At 35.4% G+C, this 23,417-nt stretch overlaps 1 protein-coding gene across 3 annotated transcripts in view; it reads right to left on the bottom strand.

The window, feature by feature from the left end:
* The window catches only part of CENPK (centromere protein K), a 36,026-nt gene that overhangs the window by 1,526 nt on the left and 11,083 nt on the right, over positions 1-23,417 (bottom strand). For all 3 annotated transcript variants that reach the window (XM_027863567.1, XM_027863570.1, XM_027863568.1), the window contains exons 4-9: positions 22,876-22,948; positions 10,950-10,996; positions 5,540-5,622; positions 5,344-5,442; positions 4,853-4,982; positions 2,845-2,895 (exon numbers count right to left, since the gene is read on the bottom strand). In XM_027863567.1, the coding sequence (XP_027719368.1) occupies positions 2,845-2,895; positions 4,853-4,982; positions 5,344-5,442; positions 5,540-5,622; positions 10,950-10,996; positions 22,876-22,948 (483 nt within the window). The remainder of the gene's footprint in view (positions 1-2,844; positions 2,896-4,852; positions 4,983-5,343; positions 5,443-5,539; positions 5,623-10,949; positions 10,997-22,875; positions 22,949-23,417) is intronic.

The following is a 23,417-nucleotide window of genomic DNA, read 5'->3' as shown; positions in this document are numbered from 1 at the left end:
AAGACTATATTCACTTCTCATCTTTGACATCTTGTCTCCCTCATCAATAATATTCATAACAGAACAGGTATGGTATAATAGTGGAAAGAACATAAGTCAGAAGACCATCTGACTACCATGTAAGTGGTTGACATCAGGCAAAAATTTTTAGTAGCTATGAGGACTCACGTTTCTTACCTGTAAAGAGGAGATTTTGTTATCTACTACATAAGATTCTTATAAAGAAAAATTTTTAGTAAATAGCTAACAACTATATTAATAAGAGCAATTATTATTAGGTCTATAAAATTAGGAGTTCATAAATACCAGTCCTGAGTCTATAAATAATAATAACCTATATTCTTCAGATTACTCATCTGTAAAATTTAGTAGTTGCGAGAAATGAAGAGTAAGTAAAAGCATTCTCCAGCGGTAAGTCTGAAATCTGCCCTCTATAACCTAAGAATATAATTGTTTCAACATTGAAATGGTTATCTCTTGTCTCTGCTGGCCATTTGAATTCATCTCTTCACTTATCAAGCACTTGTTAAGCACCTGCTATGTGACAGGCACACTGCTTGGCACTGAGAACATAGAGACAAAAATGAACCACTTCCTTCAAGGGACTTGAATTCTTTGGCAGGAGAAAAACATGCACAAAGGAAATTAAATACAAAATATAATTAAAGTAGATACAACATAATTTCTAGTAGAGTTGGTCATTAGCAACAATGGTGCTCAAAAGAGGTTTCCTAAGTTGAACCTATCGTGAAGAACGCTCTAGTTCGATTTCTGAATACATCAGGATACAGAACAAATAAAAATCCCTATTTTAAGGCATTTGGTACTGGATTTTTAAAATACAATTAAAATCACTTAAATTTTTAAAAGAAGTTGTACTAATCAACCTTATACTGGTGTTTGTAGTAAATGCCAGAAAGAGTTAAAAGGGAGAGGACTCTCATTTTAGCACTTATTAGAAGTTTTATTTTTGCCACCTTGACTACCACCTTGTGGGCAGGATGTGCCTGTAAGGGCAGGAATAGCTTCTAATTCAACATTCTGTACACCACCCTGAATGCTGTTAGAAATGAAGAATCCATTTTTATAGTTAACATTATATAAGTGTTTATATCCCAAGTCACCAAATAATTAACCACGCTCCAGTGGAAGGAGTAGAAGAGAGAGAGGGCAAAAATCAAAGCAAAAATCAGAAATCTTTTTTTTTTTTTAAATTTCAATTAGGGAGCTATATATGTTTAAGGCTTTCAAACATCTTTTACTTTTTTAGGGTATTACATATGTTTAACACTTTCAAATGCCCTAAAATTTTTTTTGGTATTTTGCTTTTCAAAGAAGCCATTCTATTGATGAGTTATTTTAAAATACCTGAACTAAGAAATAAAACAATAGAAACAGGTTTTCATTCTTGTTTCCTAAAATTACATTTAATATGATTTTCTTAGATAATTTATTTTTTAAACTTATGAACTTTTATACATTTGATCATTGTGTTTATTTTCCAGTTAAAAAGTAATCATACAAATTGTCTAAACCAGGGGTGGGGAACCCATGGCCTCAAGGCCACATGTGGCCCTCTAGGTCCTCAAGTGCAGCACTTTGCTTGAATCCAAACCATACTTGAGGACCTAGCAGGCCACATGTGGCCTTGAGGCCATGGGTTCCCCACCCCTGGTCTAAACTTACCACCACCACATAGTATTTTTAAACTCCCTTTACAGATTGCACATTTTGTTTTCAATTTTTGTTCAATTTGTTATTAAGGGTCATATCAAGATACTATTAAGGACACAAAATTACCTTCGGGGTCTAAATAAAGCATAAATTTGGTCTTTACTTTAAAAGAAAGCTTAACAATGTCAGCATGACCAGGAAGCTAAAATCTTAATATGAAAATGTTATAATTCCTCAGCTCTTGCATCATGAAAGAGAAAGAGACAGACAGACAGACAGAGTCTGGTTTTACTTAGGTTTTTTTTCCCCTGCATGAATTCTTGCCACTTTATGGAAAGAATTCACAATCCTAAGTTTACTTTTGAGGGAGCGGGCAACTCCAACCCCTTCCCCCCAAAATAATCCCATATCCAAAACCAAAACCCACTCTTACTCTATAGGGTTTCACCATGTAAACCCTAAGTAAATGATATTTTGTCAAAGTATCACATTAGAATGTAGTACTTTACATCATTCTAAATAAAAAGAGTGTAATATGGGCTCCAAATCTTAATTTTAATCATTTTTCAAAAATTTCCTTTGCTATTACTTTCAATTATACACAACACAAAGTCAGAAACAAATTTAGGGTTGAAGTTCAGCTACATATATTTAAGAAAGATTTATGTCAGGTACAGTAAGAAACAGAATGTGCAGGGTGTGGTGGCACATGTACAGACACTCCTACTGGAGAGACTGAGGCTGGTATCCCGCTTGACCTCAGCAGTTCTGAAATGCAATAGGGCTAACATAATTGGTTGTCTCCACTAATTATGGCACCAATATGGTGAGCCCCTGAGAACGGAGGGGAGGGATGAACCTGTCCAGGCTGGAAATGAAGCAAGTCAAAGCTTCCATGCCAATAAATATTGGGATTAGGACTGCAAGTGATGGCGGAACTCCTAGCCTGGAGGAGATAAAAGCCTCAGCAAAATCTGTTTCAAAAGCCCAGATCAAGTTTTACTTATCACAATTATTAAAATTTCTCTTCTCTAAAAAAAGTTAGGGGCTTCTCTTAAACATATCAATTGATTTTATTTACAGTTTAATATTTGTTGAAGATTATTACTTAAAAAATAAGATTAAAAAACAGCAAGATAAAGAAAATTTTTAAATTCATGAAATACTTACCTCCAAAATTTCATGCATTGTCATTAACCGTGCATTTGGTTGACACTCTCTCTAAGGGGTGCAAAAAATATTTGGAGAAGGAATAGTTGGAAAAGAAAAGGTTAATAAAAATTTCTACAAATATAGTTTCTAAAAGAACTGCTACTGACTACACATATATTAAATATTTTTCAAGTGATATTTCATAATTACCATAATATAATAATTTAGATTACAAAGCATCAACAATTCAATCATTTTAAAAAACAATGGAGATAAATATCTACCATATTTAACGACAACATAAAAAATAGGATTTTAAAATAAAAAAAATTAGGAACATCAATACAAAGTTCATATTTTTAACAAAAGTAACGATTTTATTTAGCGAATTGATCATATTCACAGAAAAAACAATGAAACAGGGCAAGACAAAATTCAGTAAGTATATACTGTTATAAAAGGAGAAGTCATGGCACATATAACAAATGTAAGAAGAAGAGTTCACAGGTAATTCGTCTGTCAGAAGAAGACAAGCCAGTCTACATGTGGTGATAAGGTTTTGTGAAAAGTATCTGAATAAATGGAGTCAGTAGATGGTAGAATTCTAATCCTGGTATGTAGTTATATCTATGTAGAATAGTTTCAGTGGGGGTGGTAAACTACTGAATGTAGAAAGGGGCTTGTTACTGGAGAGGCTGTGATAAGTAGAGTTATGTGAACCTTAAGGAAGACTAGGATCAGAGGGAAGAAATCAGTGGGTAGGTGGGAAATCAAAATGGAAGAGAAGTAGACTGGAGGCCTAAAGAGGAGAGGAAGTATTTAAATTCTTATGTCTAGCCCTAATCTTCCTGCTGAGTTCCAATCTCATATTGCCCACTGCCCCATAAGCATAATATATGACAAAAACATAACTTATTTTTCCCTTGCAAACCATCTTCTCTTCCCATCTTTCCTAAAACTGTCAAGAACACCCTCCTCCGCCAAGAAATCCAGGCTTGCACGTTGTCAAACTCCATTCCACTCCAGTCTTGTCATTTATACCTTCACAACCCTTCTCATGTGCACCCTTTTGTCTACAGTCACCATTCTGCTACAGGCTTTCCTCAGGTCATGCCTTTACTGAAAAAAGCCACCTGATTTGTCTCTCTGTCTCAAGTCTCTCCCACTCCAATCTCTGCTCCACTCAGCTGACCATGTCCTGTTTCCCCACCCTCCCCCTATCACCACCTTCTACCTTTTCCCCCAATTCAATAAACTTTGGTGGTTCACCATTACCTTTAGGGTCAAATATAAAACCATGTTTGGCATTTAAAGCCTTTCACAACCTGTCCTCTTCCTCCCTTCTAGTCTTCTTACACTTCCTACCCTTCATGTACTCTATGATCCGGCTACACTGACCTCCCTGCTGCTCCTTACAGGACATTCTATCTCCCATTTCTGTGCATTTGTATCAGCTGTCTCCCATACTGGCAAAGCTCTAATTCTTTCATCTCCTCGCATTCTTCATAATTCAGTTCAAATCTCACCTTCCACGGAGGGTCTTGCCAGGTCCTTATCTGTTGGGTGCTGGAGCTGTTTCTTTGAGATAACCTTCCATTTACTCTGTATGTATCTTGTTTATATACATAGTTATTTGAATGCTGTCTCCTTCTTAAGTATGTGAGCTCTTTGAGGAAGAGACCATATTTTTGACTTTCTTTGTATCCTTCACACAGTGCTTAACACATAGCAATCATTTATTAAATGCTTGCTAACTGACTTGGAGTAATGATAATAAATAAAAGCCTGCATTATCAGCTATCATACTACAGGTCAACAGGTAATAAAAGCAGCTGAGGAAAGATTCTCTTTCCATTTCTATTGTATGAGAGTTAACAGGAATTTATGGGAAAGGAAAAGGAAGGAGGCGAAGGAATATAATGTAAGATTGGAACTGGAAGGGAAAAAAAGGTAAAATGATACACGAAGTAGGCATTTCATAAATGATTTCTTAAAAGAAAAATCCCAACAAATATCCAAAACTTACTTTTCTCTTTTTATTTCCATTTTCTTCAGGGAGAGGAAAATGCTTGTCTAGAACCTCACCCAGAGAGGTCAAGAGTTTCTGTCTATGTCTTCTTATTTTAGTCATTTTAGTTTTCAGTTCAAGTAAAGTTCTAACAAATATTAAGAGAACAAATGAGATGGTAAAGCACAATTTCTAAAAAGCATGGTAGAATGCTACTTTCTTTGGGTGTCTCAAGCTTTGTAAAAGGTTTTTGATATATTTCACACATTTGATTAGTTCTAGACCAATATCTAGATAAAAAAGAACAATTGCCCCAATTGAACAAATCCTAAAATTAAACAGTGCAGAAAAATCAATTTACCAAATAATTAAATAACTATGGAGTGGCAGGAATCAAGACTACACTCACAACTCCTGACACAATCTTCCAATATCTTTATTTCATGTAACACAAACAAGTTTACAATACTATCTTACTGATAAAACCTAACAGCATAGTATGTATTTACCTTTTCTCAGAAACTGGTATCACTTGATTTTTTAGTTCCTTACATATTTCATTGAGAGATGCTACTAGCTCTTCTTGCTCATCCAACCATCCTTGCTCTCTTTAAAGAAAATAACATTTAGAAAAAAAAAAAAAGATCAGGTATATTCTATCATTTCTATTGTCATTAATGCCACAATGCATAATATGATATATACCTTCTTAAGTCTTCATGTAGTTTCTGATTCTTTGACTGAACCGTGGACAGTAATATTTCAAGATCATGGTCTAATTTTTGCAACTGCAATATAAAAAGACCCATAAGAATATTTAAATTGTTAAACTATTAATATTCTTTTAATACCATTCGGAATTATTTTTAAGTACTCATTTTTATTTGATGTAATTTTTAAACATTTTAAAATTGATGCACTTTTTAAACATCTCAATTACTTCTCAAGAACTCCCCTAAATCCCCCTCATGTGAAGAAGAGACAGTAAGACTTAAGAGATCTCTCATGTAACAAAGTACAGTTAAGAAAAACAATTCAACACACTGGCCATATCTGGCAACACTGCCTCACATCCCTTTCTACTGAGAGGAGAGAGACATGTTTCACCATTAGTCCTCTGAGTGACGAGAACTGTTCTCAACTTATATTCTGGTCTGATACTCCAGTTTAGAAAACAATAGCAAGTGAAAGAAAATAAATCTGTTGAATGTCTTTTGATGCTGACTTGGTAAAGCAGATATCTATATTTTATATAGTCAAATTCCAGGTTAAATATTCTAGTTCTGGAATATGGGACTTCATGACAAATATGTAATACACCATCTCATTGTCGGCACTTACATAACCTATAAGTAATTCTTTATCACTAAGAAGTAGCTATTTATGGGAACAAGATTGATGCTTTAAAACCTCTACAACAATTATATAATAAAGCAGATGGCAATTAACATATGCAATTAAAAGTGTTTAGAGTTAAGATAATTCTGCAAGTTAAAATTTAATAACGAAACCAAGTTTGCTATAATTATAACTGAGACTAATACTGTTTTATTAGATTAAAAACCTCTTTAGCACAAAGTAGAGCCATAAAAGGGCATTTCTGTGACATTGAAAACATCTGAAAACTGTACCTAGTGTTATGCACACTAATAATATAGTGTATGTGCATATGTGTGTGTAGTAATACAAAACTACTTTTAGTCTTTATTTAACATATTCAATACGACATCACAAAACAGGCATAGATAGTAAAATTTTCTGGCATCCAAAACATTTACAAACATACAAAGAGTCCCAAAAGTTTCAGTATAGGTTTAAGCTATTAAAGCTTAAAATGAGAGTGTCTGTATATTGAGAGTATCTCATCAGTTCCTCTATGTTGGGTGCTGGGACAGCTGCCTCTCTTGCTTGTGGATAGTATTTGCTCTAAAAGGACTATTTACTTTTCGATAGACAGCCCAAGAAACTGCTGATGGGGGAGGGAACAGAGATCAAATCTGATACAATGCAAAGCTCTATTACAGTATTTCTATTTTTTCTAATATCTTTGCATTCTACCATCACTGTAACATATTTAGACATGTTGATATTTATACCAAGAAATTTTAAGTTTAATTCCTACACCAAGAAAGCAGGTAAAGTTCAGCATTTTAAATTTCTAGGGATAAGGTTCCAGGGAGTGGACCAGTGAATTTTATTAGTATAGGACAACTTTCTAGGTGAGGAAGCCCCCTCTACTAACACAGGCTGATACTTTCTCTGTAACTTACAGTCTTAGAGAGTTGCCTTCAGCACTAAATTAATCACTTGCCCAAGGTCACAGCCAATGCGTGTCAGAGGCAGAACTAGAAACCAGGTTTTTCTAGATTGGACGCCAGCTCTCTATTCATTATACTGCACAGCCTGTCTCAATATACCAAATTAGTATTTATTTGCATGATGGCTAAATTGTTCTGTCTCCTCAAACGGTCAATCAAAAAAATGGCATCTTATCCCTGATATAGTACTCAACTATAATCTCTGTTGGAGTAAACAGATTATTAATATTTTTCATTAACATGTTAAAACTGAACAGGGTTTTAAAATTCACTGCATACTTAAAGTAGCACACCACTGCAGAATTGGAAATGTGAGAATACCCCATAGTCAATAGCCTTCAACATGAAATATATATTTCACGTTAGTCTTTCATCCAGTGCTGATCTTATATAAAACATACTTAATAAATAATAGATAGCAAGGATGTATCATAATGAAAATTCATCAAAGGAGCTTCTTTCACTTTTATCTACTTAAACTATCATTCTAAAGCAGACCACACCTTTACATTCACATAAACGAATAAAAGTGCACAGATTACAAGGACTTACTGTTCACTAACACTTGATTTCATTTAGGCAAACTATCGCCTTAAAAGCTCTCCTATGTTTTTACCTTGCATGTCAAAATCATACAAAATAACTTTATTCTATGATCATTAATATCAAATAAACCTTTCCAAAGTTGATTGTTACCATTATAGAAGATATCCAGCAGACTCCAAATGGAAGAGATTCCCTATAGAAGGTAAGATCTTCCAGATGTGTTTGTTGGCAGATTACATTGCTTTGAATGCATCAAGTCCCAGAGGATTGCAGAGATTCCTATATGGTTCCATAATCACTCAAAAGAATTAAAGTTAACTATCCACAAAGAAAAAACTAAGTGGATGAATAAGTTCGATTGCCTAGAATGATGTGTAATGGAATGGAAAACCTACAGAGCTAGTCCATCAGTACATATCATCTTAGGCATCTACTGTGGCTGGATGGCAACCTGGCCCCAAACTGAACAGGCAAAAGAATGAGCTGAACTGCCTTTGGAAAAGTTGTACATGCTTTAAATGATCCCAAACTTCTCCCTGAAACAAAGACTCATCTTCTTAACATGAAAATTCATCAAGTGATGCAGTATGGCTGTGGGTGATGGAATAACACATTCTTCAAAGAACAAAAGTTGCAGGTCACCCAAAAAGCAATGGAGAAGCATAATGGAGATGCCTATAATATAAGTGGGGCAGGTAATATATTGCCAAGAAAGAAGTGTGCAAAAGAAGGGTAAAGGATGGCATCAGAGAAGTGTGTGTATGACTGGAAAAGGAAGTGGACTAGTCATGAAGCTAGTGAGATATGATCAAAACAGAACTTACTCTCTTTCACTACCTTCCCTACAGAGGGCAACACCAACCTCCCAGGCCCTTCAGGCTCACAACCTAGAAATCATCCTGGATTCCTCACTCTCTGTTGCCAAGGCCTATAAATCACACCCTCTCTCAAGTACATCTCCCTCCTCTCCTCTGACACTGTCACCACACTAGTGCAGGCCCCCTAATCACTTCATGCCTGGATTATTGCCAGCAGCCAACTGGTGGGTCTGTCTGCCTTAAGTTTCTCCCCACCATAATCCATCCTCCAGTCAGCCACCAGCGATTTTCCAAAAAGCACAGGTCTGACCCCCTACTTGGTAAACTCCAGTGGCTCCCAATGACCGAAAAGATCAACTTCAAAATGTCTGTTTGGTGTTCAAAGCCCTCCATAACCTAGCCCCTTCCTATCTTTGCAGTCATTTCACACTTTACTCCTTGTCCAATGACATCGGCCTCCTTGCTGTTCCTCAAACAAGACATTCTATCTCTTTGTCCCCATATTTTCTCTATCTCCCATGCTTAGAACACTCTCCCTCCTCTGTTCCAGTTACTGACCTTCTAAGGCACAGCTTTGACTATTTCTTTCTCCTGTACAAAAAGCTTCTGTGATTCCCTTTAGAATAAAAAACAAACTTCTTGGGCCTAGTATTTAAGGCCTTCCACCATAGTCTGACTTGCACTAACCCTCCCAGTCTTATAATCTTTTTATGTTCTCTCATGAACTTTCTTACACCCTTCAATATTCTGGTCAAAATGGACCAGTAGTCATATCCTGAAACTCATTATGTCATCTCCTGCCTCCAGGCACAAATTCCCTCATCTTTACCTCTCAGAATCTGTCTTCTTCCAAAACTCAACTCATGTGTCACCTCCACAACAAAGCCTTCCTTGACTCTCCTTATTCTCCTCTTTGATTTCCCTTCTGCTATACTTATTTATACACAGGTTGTGTCCCTCAGTAAAATGTAAGTTTTCTGAGGGCAATGACAACTTTTGTTTTTTATACCCAGCACCTAGTAAAATATCTTATATGTGAGGCTTACTTGCACTTAAGTTTAAAGAATGAAGTTACTTGTTCATAGTCAACACATAGTCACATGTTAGATTTTAACCCAGGTGTCATGAGACCCCAAGTCCATCATGCTATCCACTACTCCCTATTTATTTCTAGGTAGGTTTATCTGAGATTGAAGTAAACATGCTTTCAACCACAGAAATATATTAATAGAACTTTTCATTAATATATAAACAGTACTGCCAAAAACTGTTATTTAAAAGATGGCTTCTAGAAATAAAGTTTTAAAGAAAACAAACCCACATGCATATAATCGAGTACCTTGACATATAGCAGATATTTAAAATTAACTGACACAATTCTGTACCTCATGAATCCTTTAACTATCATTAACTAATTCCAGGTCTGAATCTTATTTCTGATGAAAATATTCCTTTGCAATTCTTCCCACTTCTGTTATCCTGGAGACAAGAAGTCTTCCCAGAAATGTACACAGCTTCAGAGCTCTAGACCAGTTCAGCACCATAATCCACGGACTTTTCTCCTCTAGAATATCCTTCTCTGCTTATTCCCAATGAATTCGGGGGGAAAAAAAAGCATTAATATGCTTTGACTTTGCCTGTTCTCTTCCATCTCTCCCCATAGCAGTAGAAAAAATATAGCCACAAATCAACATTTCTAATCTTCCACTTAACTATGTGTCTTCAAAAGCTTCCCCAATAATTATAAGTGCAAAATGAGACATAGATTTTGTCATTACCAATGCATTGATTTGTTTTGCTTAACTATATTTGTCAGGGGGACAAGTGAGTGGGTAATGCTAGAGACGCTAATATTTAAATATACACAGAAGAAAACAAAGAAGTCCAGCAAAGGGCAATTATTTTAAATTTACTATTTTTTAGAAAAATCAGAAACAGAAGGTTCATATATATTCCTTTTTGTTGTTCACTGCATAGTAAAACTTTTCATTAGTAAGATAATGATTAAAAAAGCTCATTTAAAATGAAAAAAAGTTTTCCTAACTATTTCAGGTAAATATCTTTCCTTTTGTAAAAGGAAATAAAACATTCTTTTGTCTCTCTAGCTTTTTACATTTATCCCAAACTTGAAATGAACTGAAATTTACATAGAACAGTATTGTTTATAGATCAAGACTTCTCATTTACCTTAGCAGAGAATTCTGTAACTCATAAACTTGGCTCAGATAAAAACTACTTTCAGTTAAAGAAAACAATTCCATCCCATTTAACATAGGATTTATAAACAAACAAAAACAGAAACAAGAAAAACAAAACCCTGTAAAGTTTAAGGGGTTAATTTTAAGTTGTTTTATATTAATTTCTGAGTGTCCTATTTAATAAACATATTTTACTTCTAAATAAGAGTTATTACAAAGTAACTAAAAAACTTACCTCTTCTTTTCCTAGTGCTACCAGATTTTCTGCATTCAATGGGATTACTAGGGGAAAAATATGGAAAAATTACATGTATTATTACCTTATTTCATTCCAGTATATTTCTTAGAAAAGTTAAATTTAGTTTGTGAACTAAAATGGCGCTTTCCCTGTCTAGGCAATTCTAACATAGTAAAATTCATTATGTGATTCTAATACACTTAAAAATTATTTAGTCTAGGGGTAGCTAGGTGGCACAGTGGACAGAACACTGGCCCTGGATTCAGGAGAACCTGAGTTCAAATCCGGACTCAGACACATAACACTTACTAGCTGTGTGACCCTGGGCAAGTCACTTAACCCCATTGCCTTGCCAAAAAAAAATTTATTTACTCTAATGAATTATCTTGAATAATTGTTCAAATTATACAGTGCTACCTAAGTAGCACTAAGTAACCTATGTTCTGTGAACATAGGTTTAGAGGACCCCTGACTGCTTAAGTATCTCTTATACATGTTTTGTGAGCATTCAATTCAATGGAACATTAACCACCCACAAGATACAAAGCTACTATGCTAAGCCCTGGCTGATACAAGGACAACAGACAGGAGATAGCCAGGAAGAAAGTTGGTGCACAGAAGCCAAGAGAGGACAGTATATACAGGAGGAAAGGGTGATCAACAGCTACAGAGATGTCAAAAAAAAAAAAAAGGGAGAGAGAGAGGGAGAGAGAGAAAAGGTCACTGGGCAGAATAGCTGAGATGGCTGATAACCTTAGAAAAAGCTGTTAGTCATGTGGTAAGGCTAAAAGTCAGCTTTCCAGGAGTGAAAAATGAGTGGATGAAGATGAAATGATTCTTTCTAGGAGTCTGGCACTGATAGAAAGGAGATAAAGGATGGTAGCCCAAGGGGATGGCAGGGTGAAGTAATGGTTAGTGTGGAGAGTGGAGTCCTGGACATGTCTGTAGGAACAGGGAAAGAACCTGTGGACAGGGAGAGAGATGAGAAAGAAAATGAGAGTGATTGATGGGATAAGATCGCTGAAGAGAAAGAAGGATAGGATCAGAGGCACAAGTAGAAGATTTAGCCCCGGCAAGAAATGCTGCAGTAATGTTTCCTTCCTTGACTAGAACAAAAGAGTATGGGGTAATGATGTAGAACGGTTTTGAAGTGTGGGATAGGTAAGAAAGGGAAGCCTCATAGCAAATGGCTTCAGTTTTCTAAGTAGGAAGTGAGGAACTCTGTTGAGGGAAGCAGGGGTGGGGTAGGGGTGGATCCTATCTATACAAGGCCTGAGAAAAAATATGAAGGTTTGAAAAGCCATAGTGGGAAGTGTGAGACAACCAGGAAGGACTAAAAGGACTGTCTATATAGTACTGAAGACCCAAATGAGATAAGATAATGTGAATTTGGCCCGAGTAGCACAGTGGGATGACTTCCTTCAGCTGTACTCAGAACATGAACGAAATGTTTGGGAGGCAGGAGGGATAGAAGTTGTGGGAGATCCCAGTATAGCTCTTACAATTCTACATTAAGTGTACTACTAAAATCGACTACTGGTCATTTTACCCATAGCAGTACAAAGTCTTCGACAAGCTCACCCAGAAAGCTGGAGCACTAAATACTAAGTTTGGAAGAGGCTAATGCTACTTTAAAAAAAGGACAGAGGAAGGAATCTGACCTATAGTTTTACTGGTATAGGGAATCTCCAGGTGAAGAAACTCTCTCTACCAATTCAAGGCAGCACTTTCTTTACAATTTACAGTCTTAGAAAGAATTGCCTAGGGCCCAGAGATTAAGAGTCTTGCCTGGTGTCACATACCCATTATGTGTAAGAAGTGGGTTTTGAATGAAGGCTTTTCTGCTCATGAGGCTGGCTCTTTCCCAATATGCTATGCTACCTCTCTTAAAATGAACAGCATTAAAAAGGTACCCAGTGTCATAAAATTCTAGCTTTACTCTACAAAGCCACTATGACTCTAGAAAGAGCTCCCTGAAATAGTTAACTTTTAACTTATTTTTTCTCAATTACATGTAAACAAAAAATTTTAATATTTAAAAAAACTTTTTGAGTTCCATATTCTTTCCTTCCTTCCCTCCCCTTTTCCTCCTTGAGAAGACAAGCAATTTGATATAGATTACACATGTACAGTCACGCAAAACATTTCTATATTAGCCATGTTGCAAAAGAAAACAGATCAAAAAACCAACAATAATAAAGAAAAATTTAAAAGGATGTTTCAATCTGCATTCAAATTCCATCAGCTTTTTTCCCTGGAGGTAGACAGCACTTTTCATCCTAAGTCCTTCAGAACCGTCTTAGATATTGCTGAGAATAGCCAAGTCATTCATGGTTGATCATCACACAATATTGCTGTTACTGTGTACAATGTTCTCCTTGTTCTACTTATTTCACTTTACATCAGTTCATATAAGTTTTTTCAGGTTTTCCTGAAACCATCCTGCTCATCATTTCTTATTCACACACTAGTAGTCCACCACAATCATATACCACAACTTGTTCTGCCATTCCCCAATTGATAGGCATCCCCTCAATTTCCAATTCTTTGTCACCACAAAAAGAGCTGATATAAATATTTCTGTACATGTAAGTCCTTTTCCTTTTATCTTTTTGAGGGTATAGTCCTATTAGTTGTACCGCTGGGTCAAAGGGTATGTACAGTTTTATAGCCCTTTTGGCATAATTCCAAATTGCTGTCCAGAATGGTTGGATAGGGATGCTGGTATGGTTCCCCTGCATCCTCTTCTAAACATTACTTAGGTAGCATGTTCCATTCCATTAAGAGGGCCTCAACTGTATGAAAAATAATGAGAGCTGCAAAAGTAATACTCCGGAGTTGCGAATTTGTCCATAGATAGCACTACATATATGATCACCCCTAATTTTGCCTAATGAATGCATTTTCTCTAAGTGGCATTTGATCACTTCATTAGCAATGACCTGTTTAACACCTTTTAAAATGAAGTAATTTATGGACAAGATATTCTTATCACATTTCTGAATATTTTAATGAGGAAGAAATAAAAAAAACTAAAGGTATTTTTACACTTAAATTTGTGTGGGATTTCCAAACTTCAATAAGAGAGCACCTTCCTCATTACAGGAAAAGAATTCATGTCAATAGGAACTATTTAGGAGTAAAATCTCAAAAGATTTCATGCCCAAAGAAAAAATAAGCATGGGGCAAGGTCTCCGTGTGGTTGCTGGACTGTATTCTTGGGTAGACTTTCCAAATGGGACAATTACTGGCCGGATTTGGGATTTTGACAGAGTTACTTTTGGAATTTTCGCCTGTCAGGACGGTCATTATGAAGGAAGCTGGCAAATTTGCAGGCGAATTGGCAAATCTGATGAGGGAGACTGCCAGGGTAGAAACAACTATAGAAACTAAATAAGTTGCCAAAAATAACAACAACAACAAAAAATAGCAGGACAAAAAGGATTAGAATATAAACTGTTCTTGAGTTTAAACTTAAGCTCAGTGTATTGCTTTGATAGTATCATGCATATAGTAGGCACTAAATGAATGTTGGATTGGAGAAAAGAACAGTCAAGCCTTAACTATTCATGACAATAAAAGGAAAACAAACAAATCAAAAGAATATTCAAAATCTCATTTTAACAGATTGGAAGCTCCACAGGAATTTTCCTCAATATATAATATCCATGACTCCCCAATTCCTGGCCTAATACATGTATTCTCCTTTTTTGCTATACCTAAACAGCTGTTTGTTTAATATAAGACCTAAAAATTCTGTATCATTATAGTTGTTCTTAGATTGTAAACCCTTAGAGGATAGCACATTTACTCTATTAAACTTTGTTTACTTTAGTAAACTCTATTATTACTCTTATTAAACTTATTTTGCAAATGAATGACTATGAAAAATAATTAGGAACCATGTGCAAAGTACATGCTATGCATTGCAATTACAAATAGAAAAGTGGAGATAATTCCTGTTCTCACATTCTAATGGGTGACACAACACATATTAGAAGTCTCAGAAGTAAGTTAAATGGAAAGGTCCCAGGGTCCTCAGGATGCAGAAGCAAAAGAGATAGTAATCCCACTTTTTATGTCATTTCTAGTGGCAAAATCATGTCCCTAATGTTGATCCATTTGAAACTGCCAAAGACTTTCTTTTCCAGATCTTCAGTAGCTATTGCTGTTGAGCAGGTTCTGTGGGTTCTAACACCTGCAGAAACAGTCAATGGGTCCTCTCTCCATAGGGGTTGCTTCTCAGTTCAATGACTTTGGAGGCTGGGCTAGAAGTAGGACTTGTGGTTGGGGTGCAGAGTATGATGTCCCTCTCAGAGTTTCTTGGCTTATTATCCTAAGGGTACAAGTTGATCATTGGTTGGTGTTGGTTACAAGAAAGGTAGGCCCCATCTTCACAGTGACTGCTCAATCATGACTGACCCTCAATGATGGTTGCAGAACCTAGGTTAGAAGCAGGACAAGTAGTCTGGGGGGCACACAGCTGTTCCCAGGGCTCTTGTACTTTGCAAAGTACGTAGTCTATCAGCAGCAAACCATGTGCCCCTACACCAGTTCTGGTTTGCATAAAACCAAAGTACAGCCTGTAGTCAGCATTATTTTTTCAGCATGTACTTAAAAACCTCCTGACTTACTTTCATGGAGCTATTATTATTATTTTTGGCTAGGCAATGGGGTTAAGTGACTTGCCCAGGGTCACACAGCTAGTAAGTGTCAAGGGTCGGAGGCCAGACTTGAACTCAGGTCCTCCTGACTCCAGAGCTGGTGCTCTATCCACTGTGCCACCTAGCTGCCCTTGACGGAGCTATTATTTTAAACATAAGGGTACTCCCTTCCAGTAATGTAGATAACAATATATCCATACCTTCTCATCCATGTTCTCCCACAAATCCACCAAAGATAGTCCTCCCAATTTGCTGAGGGCCTCCCTCTAGATCAGTGCTTCTTAAACTGTGTGTCACAAACCCATATGGGGTCACATAACCGAATGGGGGGGGGGTTGGCAACAGTAAAAGGTGTCTGAACATACAACGACCAAAAATTAATTCAAAATCAAATGCATAATGAATCTGAGGTGTTTCTAGCAGAGCTTGCTTGGGTTGCATCACACAACTTCACTGCAGCCTTGGTTCTGAACACACAACATACACACTTTGCACTGCACATGCTGTCACGCCACACAACACCAACAAACACTGCCAGAAACACTTTGGCTCAGATTCAAGACTATTGTATGTGATGAACTGCAGTGTTTTCACTGTACATACAAAGTTTTCTCCTCTTACAGAAACATATTAGTTTCAGTATGGAAAATAAAGACTTAATATTTTCTTACCGTCATTCCTCAGCATGTAAGTATTAAATTAGCATATCTTTGGATTGTATTAAGTTAGAATGTTTGATTTTAAAAATTGCTGTTATCTCCTTCAATTACAGAAACATAAGGGTTTAATTGCAGCAAGTAAAAACAAAAGCCCTTTAATAATATTTCTCTATCATCACTGCTGTATGTGTATGTAAGTATAAACATCAATTTTTAAAATTAAGCACAAATAAATGTAATTTCATACATAAAACCTAGAATTCGAGAAATTATTAGCAATATTTATTTATATTTTAGGACAAAAATATTTTTCAGTTATGGATAAGGGCTACATTTAGACAGAAGAGGTAAAATTACTGATGACAATGTGGTAGAGTCTTTGCTACCAGGTTGTAGTATACCTAAACTGACAAGAAAAAGAAAATATGTCGAATCATTTTTGCAATATAGATTTACTTCTAATAATGATGATGGTGTGGAAAAACCTCTTTGCTTAATTTGTAATGAAGTTTTGGCTGTGGAGAGCATGAAACCAGCCAAACTAAAAAGACATCTTAATACCAAGCATGTAGCATACTGCAATAAACCAAAGGAATATTTTGAATGACATCTGAAATCTTCAAATAAAGAAAAACAGTGTTTTGAGAAATTTGTTACCATCAACGAAAAGTAGTGACTTGCATCTTATGAAACTTCTTATTTAATTGCAAAAACTAAAAAGTGCTATGTGATAGAAGATCTTGTGTTACCTGCTGCAATTAAAATGTCAGAAATAGTTCATGGTAAAAGTATGGGGATGAAATTTGTAAAATTCCTTTATTCAATGATACTATTTTTAAAAGAATTTCTGAAATTAGTAATGACCAGTTCTAGCAGCTTATTACCAAGCTTAAGGGCAGCCCAAAGTTTGCAATTTAGTTGGATGAAACAACTGATATGTCTAACATGGCACAGTTGTTACTATATGTAAGATATGTTTATGAAGGAAGCGTACATGAAGGATTACTGTTTTGTCGTCGTTTGGAACGGCACACAAGAGGGGAAGATATGTATCTTAAAGTCATCGAATTTTTCACAAATGAAGGTTTACAGTGGAAAAACTGTATTGGAATCTGTACAGACAGTGCTGGAGCAATGATAGGTGAGAATGTTGTATTTGTAGCATAAGTTAAAGCTGGTGGCAATGAACGCATCACTTTTACTCACTGCATGATCCATTGGGAGGCACTTGTAGCCAAAAAAAAAAAATCACCAGTTAGATGGTATGCTTTGCAATACTATCAAAATCATTAACCTCATTAAAAGCCATGCTCTTAACAGTTTTCAAACCTTTGGAAAGGCATTCACTCCAATTACAAAAGCTTATTACTACACGCAGAGGTAAGGTAGCTCCCAAGAGGGCAAAGTTTAAACAGATTACTGAAACTGAAAGATGAAGTTGTTATATTTCTGACTGAGCAGAAATCCTATTTTGTAAATTTTTTTCATAATGACTTATGGCTTTCAAAAGTGTGTTATTTGTTGGATATTTTTGAAAAACTCAATGATTTAAACATACCACGACAAGGAAAAAATTGTAACACTTATGTCAAAAGATAAAACCGAAAGTTTTACTAAAAAAGTAAACATGGAAAAATAGGGTGGAAAATGGTTCTTTAGAAATGTTTACAGCTACCGATGGTTTTATAATTGAAAATCCAAAGATTTAATTGTAAGAGTTAAAATTGATCATCTGAAGTACCTTGAGACACAGTTTCAGAAATACTTCCCTTCAAATTTTGATTCTAAAAAACTAAGTTGGGTTCATAAACCATACTCAATTGAAATAAAAAAATATCAGTCATCTGCCATTAGAGAAGAAATTGAAGTTATCAAGTGAAACAGGTTTAAAACTTGAGTTTCCTAAAAAATTGTTAAATGAATTTTGGCTGAGGCAGAATTTCCAACAATTTCTAAAATGGCCCTAAACATACTTCTGTCATTTTGTACCACATATTTATGTGAAGCGACATTCTTAGCACTGACGATTATAAAATCAAAATATCAATCAACTCTGAAAAATGTTGACGACGCTCTACATCCTGCAGTATCAAATATTCCACCAAGATTTAATTCTCTATGTAAAAACAAACAAGCATATCCATTTCATCAGTACACAAATTTGCTTTCATCTTTAATAAATGGTAAAATTGTATGTATACCAAAGAATTGTTTTAAAATAAATTTCTTTATGATTTATTATCAGTAAATGTTTGATTTGTATACCTATTTTATATACCTATACACCTGGGATTGTGTAAAAATTTCTCAGGCGAAAAGGAGTCACGAGTGGAAAAAGTTTAAGAAGCCCTGCTCCATATCTCTTGACACTGCATGGATAAAAACGAAGCTGTCCAATTATTATTTATTTTACCACTTAAGCAGCCCATCTCCTTTTTCGGTCATACACCTCTCTATTGCCATCTTTTTGTGCTAATGATTTCCCACAATTCTTCATTGTAAGTAAGTTGTAGCCACCATGTGTCTCTCTGCATTGCTCTTTAATTCTTTAGAGAACCTGGTATTTCACAACTTAGTCAGAGAGCATCAACAGAAGAATACTGATGTTTAAAAATATGAGTCTTTCAGGAAGAAGGCTGGAATCATTAAAAGCATTGTGTAATGTCCCAAAGGCTCTTTCTCCTTTTCAATTCTGGGCCCAGTTCATTGAATATCTACAAAGGATGTCTAAAATATGTACTGATGGGCCAGCTGTGCAGATTGTCCAACCAAATACTTATCATACTGAGTAACAGACATTCTTTATCTATTATCCTCTGTGAACAGTTACACTGAATTATTTTGAGAGAGTGGATCTCATTTAGGAGGCTCTATAATGCTCTAGGGCTTTATGCATTATGTACAATGTCATTTAAAGCAAGAGTATCTGGAGGACCTCATCATCTATCCTCCATAATGGTTGCAAGTGACTTTAACAAGCAAACATCTCCCTGTTTTATATTTTGCTTGATATTATCAGAGAGTCTAACAAAGCTATCTCTACTGATATACCTTTCAATAAATTTTATACAATTTTGACATAGGCATGGGAGATAACTTATTGTAAGAAAACCTTTAAGATGGCTCTATCAAATTAAATTTTTTTTATAGTAAAAAAGCAATACATACAATGAGATTGTACAGTCTGCAACTTTTTCTCAACTGTGACTGTAAAGATGTAATCTGTTGTAAAATACGTTTTTTGAAAGGCTACTTATTCCTTTCTCTTACAATAATCAAGAATGCCCTCAGTGCTTGTGGAGAAAACTCAAAGATTTTATAGTGATGGAAAAATAGGCATGCGGATTAATAGTTTATATCTTCTCAGTTGCCTTTTTGTTGTAATAATAAAGTCTGAGATTTTCCCCTCAATTATTTGGCATTCTATCCTCTTTCAGATGGATGATCATCCCTCTCCATCTTCAAGATTATGCTTTAACCAGTATAGAACTAATCTTGGTAAACTCGGTCTAGTCTAGTTGCCCTCTCCATTTTTATGTTCCATAATGCTATTTCTGCTTCCTTATTCAGCAGATCAGAGATTGTGATAGTAGAGTCTAAGTGTGGTAGCTCCATTATCATCAATGAAGAAGAGTTTGTTAACAAAATCTCAATAGATTTTTTCCAATTTTTATTTGCTTATTGTCCTTCCAGTTTTACTTTCAGGATGATTGCTTTATTGGGTTTGTCACCAATCTTTCATAAACTTATTTTGCCTTCCATTGCTTTTTGCTATTTTATAAAAAGAATACTGCTGAGAACTTTACTCCATTTTCCTCCACGAGATTTTATACATGAAAATCTTTCTTCATTTGGCAAGGAAATCCAATGTTTGTTGGATGAATGTGGGTTTCTAGATTTTTTTTTTTGGCCTCACCATTATGGTGACTGATTTTTATTTGGTTACATTTTTTTGATAAATAACGATTATGATGATCTCTGTTCTTTTTCAAAGAGATTTCATTTTGGAGATATGGTTTTAATTCAGACCCACAAGATATAAAAAATGTATTTCTACTTTAAAATTGTTGCTTTATCATAATAGTTCTCTGGGTAGATGAGACATCCTCATTGTACTGCAGCATACATTTGGTGCAACAAATCCCAACGCTTCCAAATTAGATCAAGTGCAAAGAGAAAAGTTAGAGAATCCCTTCAAGTACAAGATGCTTGACTTTTCTTGTATCTCATGAAGCTGTTGCATGGCTCCATTGGAATATGGGAGCATTAACTTCTCACCCACTTTGTAAAGTGCTGCCTCACCAGATTAGTCTGTGAATGAAAACTTCTCAGGAATTTCCACAAATCAGAGATTCTCATTTTAAAAGTTTCATTCCCCTTGACAGGTTAGAAATTCATATCAATGTGAAGTAACCACTAGAAAATCACAGCCCATAGAGTCCATGCCATGAAGACTTTTAGGAGTCACTCAGGAAAAGTGTGGTCTCAATTCTTACTCTGTATCATGAATTTTTAAAAAACTGAAAAAATTAGAGAGGTTCAAGATGACTCCATAATCTACTCAATATTCTGTTACCATGGAGTACAAAACAGTAATGACTACTATACAGAAAATATACTTTTCTGTAAAGATATACATAATCTTTAAGTCACTCTACAATTTTAGTTATGTGATTTAAGCTATGATTCAAATATGTAACTTCAGAACTAAAAGAAACCTTAGAAATCAGGGAAATGTGTAAGAAAACCAGCTTTATTTCACTCAGCAATTTCTGACCCCTTCCCTTTTTGGTTTAGGGATCTTGCTCCAAAAATGAGATACAAAAAATAGACTGAGCTGCTTCCACTGGAAAATCAGGGGACCGGATTATATGGTCTTTAAGGCCACTTCCAGTTCTATTTTATAAAGTTACAAACTCATAGGGAAAAAATACTGCAGAAGTAAAAAGGCAACTTGATCTTAGAAAATGATCCACTCAGCAAGCAACAAATGTTATACACACACCCGTGAATATGTACACACATGCATACACATGAATGCTTTAGGTCTATATATATTATATTTAGTTAAAGGAATGGAAGAGGAGAGAGATGGGGTCAGACAGTGAGACATATAAAGAGCAACCAAGTCACAGAGAGTCATATCTCCATGGAGGAATATGTCTAGCATGTGGCCTTTTAGGGTAATGCTGTTAAATACTTTAAATGCTATACTGTTTTCACAACTAGATAGATACACATACATATAAATGGATACACACACACACACACACACACACACACACACACACACTTTTAAAAATGGGATATCACCTCCTGGCACTTGCCCTATAGTTCAAATAAAATAAAAGACTGGATATGTTCTCACATCAATGTATTCCTTTTTAGATTAAGGAGTATATTATGAATTAAACAATTTTTTTCTTACTCAGTAGGCTCTGGTTTATTCTTTTTTCTAAAATAGAAATAATGATGTTTTGGCTTAATTTAAAATGTGTCAAGGATGTCAATGATGATCTCTCGTAATTCTTCCTGTGATCATCAATTTACATATTAGTCCCGTGAATGGATCTGTGATCTGATTTGATGTGGGTATCCTACCCAATAATGCAGATCACAACCCATCTAAGCTTGTGCGTTCTATGTGACTTTTGTTCCCATCCTCCAATAAATTATCAAAAGGAATTCATCCAACATGTTGAGTTCATTCCCCTCATCAAAAGGATACCAATAGAACATACAAGATGTCCACTGGTTATCCCTTGCTTTTGCTATATATTTGATCATACATCCTTTGATAACACTTTTTACATCACTTCTTTCTCATAACTCCTTGGTTTTAATTAGACGCAGTTCATTCATACTCAACACGCACATCTGATATCCCTTGGGTGATCCTTAACTTCAATTTTTGCAACAATGTTAGAAGAATACTGATGCTCAAAAATAGCCTTTTATTTCAGAAGAAAGCCTGGGGGCATTGTTGCTGTTCAGTTGTGTCTGACTCCTCATGACTCCATTTGGGGTTTTCTTGGCAAAGATACTGAAGAGGTTTGCCTTTTCCTTCTCTATTTCCTTCTGGGGTCATTAAAACAACTTAAATTCCCCAAAGTCAGTCTAGCCTATTCTTTTCCACCTGTTCAATTCCGGGCCCACCTCTCTGCCCATTTACAATGGTACCTCTTTGGGATGCTGTATTTACTGACAAACAAACTCTACAGTTTCTCCATCCAGTTGCACATCACAGGTTGAACAATAGTCAATTTTCAACCGCTTAGTTTTTGTGTGTGCATAGCTAGGGCAAACTCTCTAGCATGATTATAAATCTCATTTAAGAAATCCTATGATGATCGACTAGGGCTTAACACAATGAGCACAATGCCACCAGCAAACAGAAGCATCTGAAAGACCTTACCATCTCCTTCTACTTGAACTATGCCCTGGATCACCTATAGTGAGCATACATCTACTTTATGTCTCATTTGATATTAGAATCAGACCATAAGCAAGGTTATATCTGTTACATCTTACAAGGAAAATATGCATACCTGATTTCAATTTTATTGAATATAAAAATATAATCATATAAATAATTCTTACTGTCAGGAGTTCTTTCCAGCCATTGATTGCATTCTGCTGTTAGACTCTTTAATCGCATCATTAATAATGGTAGCTACAAAAAGTTAAAAAAGCAAAATAAAATTTAAGCTGAAACTTAGAAAACAAAAGCCATTTCATGAGGATAAATAAAAAGTTATGCAATAAGATATCATTTATTTTAAATACTGGAAAGATACAAACTACCTAGCCTGGAAACAGCCAGTGAAATCACACAAAATAACCCATCACCTCAAAACAGAATTTTGAATTTAACCACTGTAATCAACAGACAATAGTCCACTCATGGAATTGAGGTCCAGTGCTGAAAAATGGTATATAAAAACAAAATCAAGAAAGCATAAGAAATGTTGGTAAAATAGGACATTCTAAAAAACTAAAATCCTGTTGCTATATTGGTGGATTAAGCTTCTTTATCTATATCATTGAAATAAAATGAAAAATGAAAACCAGGACAAACTTGATTCTTGCCAACATTTTTAAAAAGTCAATTTGCTAGCAAAGTTCTTGGAAACAAACAGGTA

Source organism: Vombatus ursinus, unplaced genomic scaffold (assembly GCF_900497805.2).
Source record: "Vombatus ursinus unplaced genomic scaffold, bare-nosed wombat genome assembly UNPS02014772.1, whole genome shotgun sequence".
NCBI classification, from domain to species: Eukaryota; Metazoa; Chordata; class Mammalia; order Diprotodontia; family Vombatidae; genus Vombatus; species Vombatus ursinus.
The sequence above is the reverse complement of the archived record's forward strand: the minus strand, read 5'-3'. Positions and strand labels throughout refer to the sequence as shown.